Source organism: Biomphalaria glabrata, chromosome 7 (genome assembly GCF_947242115.1).
Source record: "Biomphalaria glabrata chromosome 7, xgBioGlab47.1, whole genome shotgun sequence".
NCBI lineage: Eukaryota > Metazoa > Mollusca > Gastropoda > Planorbidae > Biomphalaria > Biomphalaria glabrata.
The window spans coordinates 8,619,611-8,631,774 of NC_074717.1; the positions used below are offsets into that span (position 1 = coordinate 8,619,611).

The 12,164-nt window shown below is 38.0% G+C and overlaps 1 protein-coding gene across 1 annotated transcript; it reads left to right on the forward strand.

Annotated features, from left to right (window-relative positions):
* Nucleotides 1-1,629: 1,629 nt before the first annotated feature.
* Nucleotides 1,630-11,863, forward strand: LOC106051144 (hepatic lectin-like). The gene is made up of 4 exons (XM_056037093.1): nt 1,630-1,748; nt 4,476-4,637; nt 7,801-7,986; nt 11,691-11,863. Exons 1-4 carry the CDS (start codon nt 1,688-1,690, stop codon nt 11,810-11,812), a joined length of 531 nt encoding a protein of 176 aa, XP_055893068.1. The 5' UTR covers nt 1,630-1,687; the 3' UTR covers nt 11,813-11,863.
* Nucleotides 11,864-12,164: the final 301 nt, after the last annotated feature.

Sequence of the window (12,164 nt, forward strand, 5' to 3'; positions counted from 1 at the left end):
CTTCACCGAGATACGAACCCAGGACCCCAGTTTCGGAATTTAACCACTCAGTCACCGCGCCCCCAAATTTTATACCACACAGATAGAGTGAGTTGATATGAGCTATTTTTTTTTTTTAAAAAGTAACATTTCTCTAAAATCGTTTTATAAAAAACTAAAAAAAAAATGTTTTCTCTAACAATTTTAAAAAAAAAGATCAATTAATGATGTTTGGTGAGAGGGCCATTGATTTTAGAAGTCTAACCTCTGTTAGTAATAAAGATTGCTGAAACTATCTAACATGCATGAATCAATATCAGTCTCAACACGACTATAAGCAAGGATTAGCCGAGTTAAATCATGTTTAATGCTTTGGAGTCATCAGAAAGGCTTAGCATGACTGTCAGAATGTACTATATGGTTTTCAAGCAGCACATTTTAGGTGTATATATATATATTCTTAAATTGTACCATTGTGGGTGGCTGGGTGGCTAAATGGTAAAGCGATTGGCTTACGAAACCAAGGCGTCTTGAGTTCAAAACTCGGTGAAGAGACTGGGGGTTTTAAACATCGGGATTTTTATGATCCCCTAAGAGCCCCTGTGAGTCCCTATGAGTCCCTATGATCCCCTATGAGTCCCTATGATCCCCTATGATCCCCTATGAGTCCCTATGATCCCCTGTATGATCCCCTATGATCCTCTATGATCCCCTATGAGTCCCTATGGTCCCATATGATCACCTATGAGTCCCTATGAGTCCCTATGATCCCCTATGATAACCTATGATCCCCTATGAGTCCTTATGATCCCCTATGATACCCTATGAGTCCCTATGATCCCCTATGATCCCCTATGATCCCCTAGGATCCTCTAGGATCCCCTATGAGTCCCTATGATCCCCTATGATCCCTTATAAGTCCCTATGATCCCCTATGATCCCCTAGGATCCTCTAGGATCCCCTATGAGTCCCTATGATCCCCTATGATCCCTTATAAGTCCCTATGATCCCCTATGATCCCCTATGAGTCCCTATGATCCCCTATGAGTCCCTATGATCCCCTATGATCCCCTAGGATCCCCTATGAGTCCATATGATCCCCTATGATCCCCTATGATCCCCTATGATCCCCTATGAGTCCCTATGATCCCTTATGATCCCCTATGATCCCCTGGGATCCCCTATGATCCCCTATGAGTCCCTCAATCTTTAATGGGTAAATGACATACGTGAGGGGGGGGGGGGGCGGGCGGGAGAGTAAAATGTGGTTGGTAATTTGTCCTGGCCACTTACCAATCTCGTTAACCGTGTGTCATAGAAACAGATGGGCCTTACAATATTTGCCTCCATAGATTGCCAGGTATGAAAGGGAAACCTTTTTACAAAATATCATTCCCAATAACAATTCCTGTTTTTTTTTTAGATCTAAAGGTGAAAGACCGACGGACAAATTACTCAAAAACTTATAAGGGCTTTTCCTCATTCAAGAGCAGCTAAATAAATATTTTCTCAATGTCTGTGCTCAATAAAGTCGCAACGGCTAATTCCGAGTTGGACGTCAGATGTCAGATGTCAGTAGGGGTTTAAGCTCTTATCTGAGTGCCATAATTTACAACAGATTATGAAGATCAACGTGGTAATAATTGCCCATAACTTCAACCCTCTGTGAACTGGGGTACTCAATGCGAAGTCCGAGTAAGAGAAGACATGTCATCTTTATGCAGTGAACACGTGACATGGTTAGCCATCTTGTTGTTTGTAGTTGTGGGTAAGTCAGAGCTTCTAGATTATTTTGATTTGTCATATCTGTTCATAACTTGAATGCTTTATTCAGCTGCTCTTTTTTAAAAACAAATATGACAGAGAAAATATGTTGACCCTGCAGGGGCGAACTGGGTGTCAAAATTGGCCCTTCAATTACCATACAATAAAATAAAATAAAAAAACCATTGCCATATGATTTACATTAAGTTAATCTATTGTTATTGTACTGCCCTCATAATACAATGCATCGAAAACAGAACTAAAGCTTGCAAACGTGGGTCTAACAAAATGCATTAGCACATCTAGAGAACTTTGAGGCTATAGAGAATATCAATGAGTACAAACATTGGAACAATTGTGACCTTAATTAGTTTGAATCATTATTATTATAGCTTTTATATAGCGCTACTTTCATGCTTATAGCATGCTCAGAGCGCTTTTGGTCCAATCTCATTTGTGAACCAGTGGGGGGGGTGGGGGAGGTTTTCCGTGCTGCCTTTAGGCACTCAGTAAAAACAACTCTGCCCGAGTCGTGTGTCGAACCTTCTACCCTTCTAGGTAGCCAACCCAAGCCAAGTTTAAGCGCACTTAGCCTCTCGACCACGCTTCCCATCATCATTAATAATCATCATCATCATCAAACTCCATTTGAGTGAGGGCTTGAGAGGCTCAAATCCTCATATCTTCATTGTGACGGTAAAAGCAAAAGCCCTGGAGAGAAACCCTTCTGTTTTGCAAAGTGCATACATGTCACCATTCATGTCGAGAATAGTGTAGTATTTTTAGATGTATGTTATTAAAAATAAACACAAAAAAAGGCTTACTTTGTGTTTACAAATCGCAGAAAGAAGAACTCTATATCCATATTGAGCTGTGAATAAATTGTGTGGTTTGCAATTTCGCGTCTGTGTGTGTTAATTTCTATTAAGTATTGTCGCCCCTATTTTTTTTTCTTGCTGTGTTTTTTAACTTATCCTCTCTCATCCCTCGTTATCGATAACATTGTCAATGGATCCATCAAAAGACGGGGGAGGGAAGGAGCAAAAACAAATGGGAGTGCTATCAAACGTCCATGCCGACCAGCAAAATGATAAGGCCAAACACAACCTTGAAGACATCAAAGCCGCTCCTATATAGCTAAAAGTACGGTTAAACGATTGGCAAATGATAATACGTACAGTATATAGTGTAAATGTTTTGATACTCTTGTTAAATTTGAAACAAAAACAATTGTAAAAATAAATAAATAAATAAATAAATAAAACGTGTTCGGGCATCTGTCTTGCTGCTGTCACATGTTTTTTTAAGTTGTCTGCATTGAAAAAAGAATTAATTTTGCTCATCGTCTTCTAAGTGTCAGGATAAATATTATAAATCATATTGCTTTTTTTAAAAATTCTAACATTCATTAGTTATTAAACGAAAAAACAATAGCTGTATAAGATGTATTATTGAGGTATTTTCTTATTAAAATGTTTTTACAAAGCTTACATCAACTCATGTCTTTAGTCTGTCTGTCTGGTAAAAAGTTTGTTCACGTTATTTCTCCCACATCCATTCTCGGATCAAGTTGAAACTTTGAAAAAAATATTTATTGAAGTAGACAAAAGATGAATCAATTAAAAATGAACCAATTAGTCAATTACCTACTGGTTATTAATTTTTTGTTTGATACTAAGAAAAGAAATGAATCATTCAGTATTCACAGATATGTTAAGTATCGTCCCCTTAGATCAGCGGTTCTCAACCTTTTTATACATCAATAGAGGAATAGACAATAATAATCCATATTTTCAATGGTCTTAGGCGACCCCTGGCAAATCGTCAATCGACCCCCAAGGGGTCGCGATCCACAGGTTGAGAATCCCTGCCTTAGGTCATTAACATATAATTTCTCCCTCACCTCTTCTTGAATCACGTTTATACTTTGAACAATATTTATTGTACCTAACAAAACACGAATCAATTACAAAAATTTACCAATTAGTCAATCAGTTATTGGTTATAAAGTGTATTATCTTCATAAGGGAAACAACTTCTTCATTATTGATAGATTTAGTTGTAAGGGCGGAGTTGTTCCCCTTAGATAAGCCCTTCTTTTTAAATAAAAAGCTTTATTTATATTTCGGTTGTTGGTGTTTTCTTGTTTGAATTGAATCCATGGAATTCACTTATCATACCATAATTCCTGAATATCTTAGCTCTTCTTTCTTATATATTAAAAAGCCCGTAAGTTTTCACTGTTTATTCACACACTCACACACCTAAATTATATCATTTTACCTGTACACAAGTTGCTGTCAAATAAAAGGGTTGACAGCATGGTAGTATAGTATCACACAATAATCCATGCTTTCAACAAAAATACAAGCATCAGTCCATAAATAGCAAAACAAACTCTTGTGGGAGTGTCCAAGGGAATGCCAGAGCTCTCACATTCCACGGTGCGGAGTTGAAAGAGAGCCTCCACGTCCCTGTCAATAATCCATGCCCGTTCCTCAAGGGACAATTACACTAATGGCGAGTCCTGCACGGTTAGCTTGGTAAAACATAGGAAAATGGAGGGTGCTCCCGGTGTACTCGGCCTTCGGCCATGCATGCATGCGCCCAGAGTGCCAGAACGATTTGTTCAAGCAGGCTTACACGACTAGAGTTCGAAGAGCCTTCTTTTGACAATCAAACAGTACATGCAGATGAAATGTACACTCATTTTTTTTATTACAATTGATAGTCCAAGGTCAAGACACATCTTCAAATCCCACAGACAAGAAATGGATGGAAGCCTGCCAAAAAAGTCCAGAATTCAAGATAGAAAAAAACGCAGCTGTTAGAATGTGTCTTTTTTGGTCTAAAGATACCACGACTTTTGCCGGCGCAAAAGCATCTTGTAGAGGTATGTTGAAATGTATTCATTTTATTCTTCACTTATTTATGAACCAAAAAAAAACCCACAAAAACCCCTCAAAAAACGCTAACTTGTAGACCAAGCACCATATAGATAATTCTGAATTCAAACTTACACCTTAAGTACCGAGACCAGAGTATAATGGAACATGTTCATTGTTCCTGGTATTGGAGGCTCCAAAGGATGGAGGACGTCGTGACAAGGGCGTAGCGGTGGGGGGAGGTAAAGGGGTCTACATTTTCTCTCTCAGTGTGTAGCTTAATTAAAAAAATGGGGCGGATGCAGTGATGCCATTAAAACAGATGGACACCATACGACCCATAATAAGCTCATTATGTTTCCCGACCAATTGAAAAATATTTCAAACATGAAGTCCATTACTTCCCTTTATGAATATTTTCGCTTCCAAAGGCTAAGTTATTAACTTTTTCAACTCTGTCTGTCGGTCTGTCTGGTATTTCTCAGACACCAAATCTTGGATCAAACTGTGGAAATTTAATTTTTTCTTTTACCCGAGGATGCAAGAATCAATAAAGAAATAACCAATCAGTTAATTAATTGCTTATTTAGTTTGGTATCTCAAACAAGGGAAAGAAATTGTACATAACTGAAGAGATGGTACAACCTGAATTATTCCACTTGATAGGCATCTTATATTAAACTATGAAGAAACAATAAGTAGCTATAGAATCCTATCTATATTTATAAGATCTTTACTAGCAGAGCGGTTAGAATGTCGGCTTGATGCATGAGCTAGTTCTCCCTTTAAGAAAAATGCTTTAAGTTATTGTGGTAAAATTCACACAGAAATGATTCTCTCCCTACCCCGACCATATTTTCCTTACTGCTCCAGATAGAATAGGTGATAGGTTGAAGCGTACTGAGAAAGCCTAAAGTATGAAATAGCGCTAAACAAACACAAAATCGCACAGATTTATTGTTAATTACTTGACTGATACAAACTAATTGATACAATAACGCTAAACTTTTTTTTTAAAGTATTTTTTTTATTACAAAGCTTATATCAAGTCAGTCTGTCTGTCTGTCTGGTATAAATTTTTAACACGCTATTTCTACCACTTCCTATTCTCGGATCAAGTTGAAACTTTGCACAATTATCGATGACAACACATGAATCAATCACAGAAATAACCAATTAGATATTGAAATAGTGTAGTTCAATTAATTTTGTTTGATATCGAAAAGGGGAAATAAATATTACAGTATGAAGATATACAGCTGTAAGTATTTTTACATTTTGCTTGTGTCGTTTCGAAATTAATCAATGATAATACTTGTAAAAACATTTTTATTACTTTAGCTTACGGCGTCTAGCGGTCAATTTAACCTAGTCATCTTTGCGTAGTCATCTAAACCTAGTCATTTTAACCTGTCAGTCATTTTAACCTTGTCCTTTTAACTTTGTTCTTTTAACCTTGTCATTTTAACCTTGTCCTTTTAACCTTGTCATTTAACCTAGTCATTTTAACTTCGTCATCTTGGTTTAGTTCTCTTAGATTAGTCATTAGTTATGTGGGCTTGGTTATCTTAGCCTTGTCAGCTTAGCATAGTCTCCTTTGCTTATTCACCCTTGCTTGACCATTGCAGCTAGCAGCTTAGTTATCTGCGGTAGCTATCGTAGGGTAGTCGTTGTAGCTGTTTTCTTAGCTAGTAATATCTGCTTAGCCATTGCAGCTTAGTCAGCTTAGATATTCATCCCTTGCTTAGAAATCGCAGCTTAGTCAGCTTAGATATTCATCCCTTGCTTAGCCATCGCAGCTTAGTCAGCTTAGTCAGCTTAGATATTCATCCCTTGCTTAGAAATCGCAGCTTAGTCAGCTTAGATAGTCATCCCTTGCTTAGCCATCGCAGCTTAGTCAGCTTAGATATTCATCCCTTGCTTAGAAATCGCAGCTTAGTCAGCTTAGCCAGCTTAGATATTCATCCCTTGCTTAGCCATCGCAGCTTAGTCAGCTTAGTCAGCTTAGATACTCATCCCTTGCTTAGCCATAGCAGCTTAGTCAGCTTAGATATTCATCCCTTGCTTAGCCATCGAAACGTAGTCAGCTTAGTCAGCTTAGATAGTCATCCCTTGCTTAGCCATAGCAGCTTAGTCAGCTTAGATATTCATCCCTTGCTTAGAAATCGCAGCTTAGTCAGCTTAGATATTCATCCCTTGCTTAGCCATCGCAGCTTAGTCAGCTTAGTCAGCTTAGATATTCATCCCTTGCTTAGCCATAGCAGCTTAGTCAGCTTAGATAGTCATCCCTTGCTTAGCCATCGCAGCTTAGTCAGCTTAGATATTCATCCCTTGCTTAGAAATCGCAGCTTAGTCAGCTTAGCCAGCTTAGATATTCATCCCTTGCTTAGCCATCGCAGCTTAGTCAGCTTAGTCAGCTTAGATAGTCATCCCTTGCTTAGCCATAGCAGCTTAGTCAGCTTAGATATTCATCCCTTGCTTAGCCATCGAAACGTAGTCAGCTTAGTCAGCTTAGATAGTCATCCCTTGCTTAGCCATAGCAGCTTAGTCAGCTTAGATATTCATCACTTGCTTAGCCATCGCAGCTTAATCAGCTTAGATAGTCATCCCTTGCTTAGCCATAGCAGCTTAGTCAGCTTAGATATTCATCCCTTGCTTAGCCATAGCAGCTTAGTCAGCTTAGATATTCATCCCTTGCTTAGCCATAGCAGCTTAGTCATCTTAGATAGTCATCCCTTGCTTAGCCATCGAAACGTAGTCAGCTTAGTCAGCTTAGATATTCATCCCTTGCTTAGCCATAGCAGCTTAGTCATCTTAGATAGTCATCCCTTGCTTAGCCATCGAAACGTAGTCAGCTTAGTCATCTTAGATAGTCATCCCTTGCTTAGCCATCGAAACGTAGACACCTTAGCATAGTCATCTTAGCTAGTCCAGTCCACTTAGCTGATGTATCTTTATTAGTCATATTAGCTAAGTCATTCTAGCTATCTCATGCTAGATTGACCATGGTAGCGCATTAATCTAGGGGCTGGTCATCTTGGTCTAGTCATCCTAGCTAGCAATCCCGCCTATGTGGTCTCAATCATTTTAACAATCTCTGCCATCTAATCCTCTGAAATAATTTTGAGTCTTATGAAGCCTATATTGACATAAACATTTTTTTTTATTCAGCCAAAGGTGCAAGGCTTGGAGTCTTCAAAGGAGAAGCCAAGATGGAGATTCTGTTCAGACAACGAAAGATATGGTACAGAAACATTTGGATAGGTTTAGATGACCAGAACATAGAGGGCGTTTTTGTTTGGCATGATGGGACAACTCTTGACCCCATGGACTACTACCCTCTTTATTTTAACAGACGTAAATTTAATTCCCTTTTTACTAGCTTATATCAGCTCTGTCTGTCTGTCTGGTCAAAAAGTGTGTACACGTTATTTCTCCCACACCGATTCTCGGATCAATTTGAAACTTTGCTCAATTATTCATTGACATAGACATGACATGAATAAAAAAAAAAAGGGAAACAATAGAAAATTAATTACTGGTAATTGATAATTTTGTTTAACACAATGGGAAACGAATACTTTAGTATTCACAGATATGGCTAAATAGGTTGGGTTTAGTTCACATAAATAATTGTTAACGCTTTTTTCTCGATCACGTGTTCTTCGATCAAGTTAATTCTTTAAACAAATATTTAATGTACCTGACAAAACATGAATCAATATACAAAAAATACTCAATTAGTCCATTAACTAATGGTAATAATTTGACATCGAATTTGGGAAATAACTTGCATTTTGATAAATATAGTTTCAATGATATGAGTCCACCCAGCTCTAATGAAAGGGTATATTAGTTGGGGAAAAGTAAAGGCGGTTGGTCGTTGTGCTGGCCACATGACACACTCGTAAACCGTAGGCCACAGAATCAAGTGACTTTTACATCATCTGCCCTGTACGCCACAAGGTTTGAAAGGGGAACTAGAACTAGAACTAGAAAAGTGCGAAGTTCGAGCAGTCCCGATTTGACAAGAGGTTCGAACAGTTCACTTTTTATTGCTATAACTTTTTTATTTGAATATTTACCAAATTACTACTATATTGCTACTGCCCATGCACCTTTTTTCTTCACTTCTGACACATACTATTTCCTTTTCCTTGTGAAGGCTAAGTTCATGGTGAGGTCAAACTCAGGAGGTGTGGAATTATTCTTTTTTACTACCCGGTAGTGAAGGAAATGGGTAATTGGCTTAGGGCTATTTTTAAGTCTGATGGCTCATCAGCTCAAAGAGACTATTTGAAGTTGTGGAGGGTGGGAAATGGTGCAATGGATGATTATGGATGGTGTTCTTGCGCTGGAGTAAAAAAAAAGACTTTATAGTAAAAATTAAATATTAAAACATGTTTTTAGATATATTTTCTTTGATCTGTTCGAACCTTCCATCAACCCGATCGAGCTTACTAACTGGGGAAAAATCCGCTCGAGGAAAAGTACGCTTGGCGATACTTACCCTACACCTCTTTGACTTCGTATTTAATTTTAACTAAGCCTAGTGATACATTAAATCCAATCTATTTTTATAGAAAAAAGGACGAGGAATTCAGAGATACCATCAGTTTTTTCATAGGTTAGACCGTTACGGTGCTATAAAAATCCAAACTTGAAAATTGCTGCCAGCGGGCTTAATGCGCTCGAACTTCGCACTTTACTCTAGTTGTGAACCCATGATATTGCTTTAACATGGAAACATAAACGAAAGTCTTTCAGCAATTCAAAGGAACGCCAGGGATTAATGAAGAACAGAAATATAAAATTTAATAAAAACAATCAGAATCAATTGTAACTGTAAACAACGCCATCAAATGTTGAGCTATTAATGAAATATACGAGAAACTTTGAAAACTGCCTTCTACAGTTCTACTGCACTTCTATGAAGAGTCTCAAAACTCAGGTCTCTGAAAACAATAACAATCTCTCAAGGGTTGTAACTCTACTTTAACAGACCAGTGAAATCAAAACAAATAAACATAGAACTCGTCCTAATTTACAACCAAGATTCTACTAACTAACATTTGACAATACTATTTACACATGCAATCATCAAAATCTTTCAATCGAACGGCCTATTATGGAGTAAGCATAAAGCACTTCATGGAGGCGCGGTGGCTGAGTGGTAAAGCACTTCGGGTCCGGAGTTTGAATCCTGGTGAAGACTGGGATTTTTTTTATTTCGGGATCTTTTGGTGTCTCTGAGCCCACCCAGCTCTAATGGGTACCTGATATTAGTTGGGAAAAGTAAAGGCGGTTGGTCGTTGCGCTGGTCACATGACACCCTCGTTACCCGTAGGCTACAGAAACAGATGACCTTTACATCATCTGCTCTATAGACCACAAGGGTCTGAAAGAAGAACTTTGTTTTAAACACTACATAGGCCCTTCAGTTATAGTCTTCATATGTACGTACATTATTAGGCCTCAAACACACACTATTTGTAATGAAGGGCCCACATCCAACAATACACTTTTCGGTCCTTGTATACTCAGTGGAACATCCGGTATTGCAATAAATATCTCTATTCCCTACTTAGCCCTCTCTTTACATAATTATTCTTATTTTGTCAATCTTAGATTTAGATCTAAAGAGGCACCTTATTTAGAAAAGCCTCTTTATGCAAAACCGTATTATACAGTCTCTCCCCCACAACCCCCGCCCACAGAAAACAAAACTGCACACACACACACACTTTTAAAAGACCCTTGCATTCCCTGTGACAATTTTTACGACTTTATAACAGACAGACAGACAGACAGACAGAACGACAAAGACGATCAAAGCTTTGTAAAAAAACAAATGAATTTATTTTGACTTGCTTGAAGCATGTCATTATTTTCACAAAGCTTGTATGAACTCTGTCTGTCTGTCGGGTAAAAAGTTTGTACACCTTTTTACTAAATCTCCTATCTCGGATCAAGCTGAGATTTGGCACACTTATTTCTTTTACCTGACAACACAAAAAATAAAAAAAAAAGTAACCGATTTGTCATTAAATATTTTCATAATTACCTCACTAGCAGAATGTTTAGTGTGTCGGCTTGAGCCATGAGAATCGAATTCATACCGTTCCCCACCCCTCTTGTTTAATCAATGCATTTAAATGTTATTACGGTAAAATTCAACCAGATATCTCTTTGTATCTCCCCCACCCCCACCCCCTTACCATTTTCCCGACTGGTCCAGACAAGGGAAAGAATATCATTGCATATTGAGTATGATGTAGTGTTAAGTATAAAGTAGTGGTCAAAATGTTTCTAATCGCACAGATTTATTGTTATTGGTATAGCTCTATTACAAATTTGGTGAGCTAAAAGGTGGTCGACGTAACAGAGACTTCCCACGAAACGCTACAAAGACCAGCTTAGGCGTCAACTTGCCTTGGCTGACATAGAAGAGAGCACTTGGTTACACGCGGCCTCCGAACGAGACAGCTGGAGGTCACTCACAAAGGCCGCGGGATACACATTTGAGACCAAAAGTAAATCCGCTGCCTAGGACAGACGCCAGACGGCGAAAAGAAAATCTAAATCGACCAGCCTGGATGTGGCAAAATATGTAGGTCACAGCTGGGGCTGCTCCGCCACGGGAAATGCTGCATTCCTCACTGATCTTCGGACTCAAAGACAAGCCTTATTATTATTATTATTTCGACCTGTATGGCGACATTTATGCACTACGCAAGACAGCAGGGTTTCTGTCCAGGGCTTTTGCAAGAGAAGATTTGAGCCTCTCAAGCCCTCACTCAAATGGAGTTTGATTATTATTATTATTATTATTATTATTATTATTATTATTACAAATTTAATTACACGACTGATCCAAAATAATTCATACAATTACACTTCGTATAACCTTTTTTCAACAAAGTACTTTTTTTTTTAATGTAAATTTGCTGATAACATGATTAACAAAATTAGCGCCAAACGCGCAGGTCAAAGCAGAAGTACTACAGCAGACAGGATTCATTGTACACGTATTTTAAAATGTTCCTTGTTTCTGTTCGCAGCCAACCCAAACAATCACAAGAATATGCAGCACTGTGTCTATCTCTGGACAGAAGGGAACAAGCTGGATGACGGTCTCTGTGGGATCAGATGTTACTATGTGTGTGAGAAGGTTATCACGTGATCTGTTGGTAACATCGAGAAATCAAAATTAAAAATCAAACTGTATCTAAAAGTAGTTTAGTCTTCAATGAATCGTGTACTTTATATTTCTTTACTTTCTCTTTCTCTTGCTGTGTATTACTCTTTCTTTTTCTCTCTTACTTTCTCTAGCTTTTGCTTTTTTTTTTTCTCTTATTTTCAGTTTCGCTAGCGTTTTTTTTTTCATTTTCTCTCGTTTTTACTTTCTCTCGCTTTCTTTTTATTTGTTTTTCTTTTTCTCTGGCTTTTTTTTCTTTCTCTTTCTTTCTCTTGCTTTGTCTTTCTTTTCTTTTGTAGCTGTCTTTAACTTTCTTTTGCGATCTCTTTCTCTTGTT

Bases quoted from the DNA above. Each gene is read 5' to 3' on its own strand.
- LOC106051144 (XM_056037093.1), top strand. From the start codon at position 1,688: ATGTCATCTTTATGCAGTGAACACGTGACATGGTTAGCCATCTTGTTG. The intron at 4,638-7,800 runs GTATGTTGAAAT...TTTTTTATTCAG, and splicing joins CGCAAAAGCATCTTGTAGAG to CCAAAGGTGCAAGGCTTGGA. The intron at 7,987-11,690 runs GTAAATTTAATT...TTCTGTTCGCAG, and splicing joins CCCTCTTTATTTTAACAGAC to CCAACCCAAACAATCACAAG.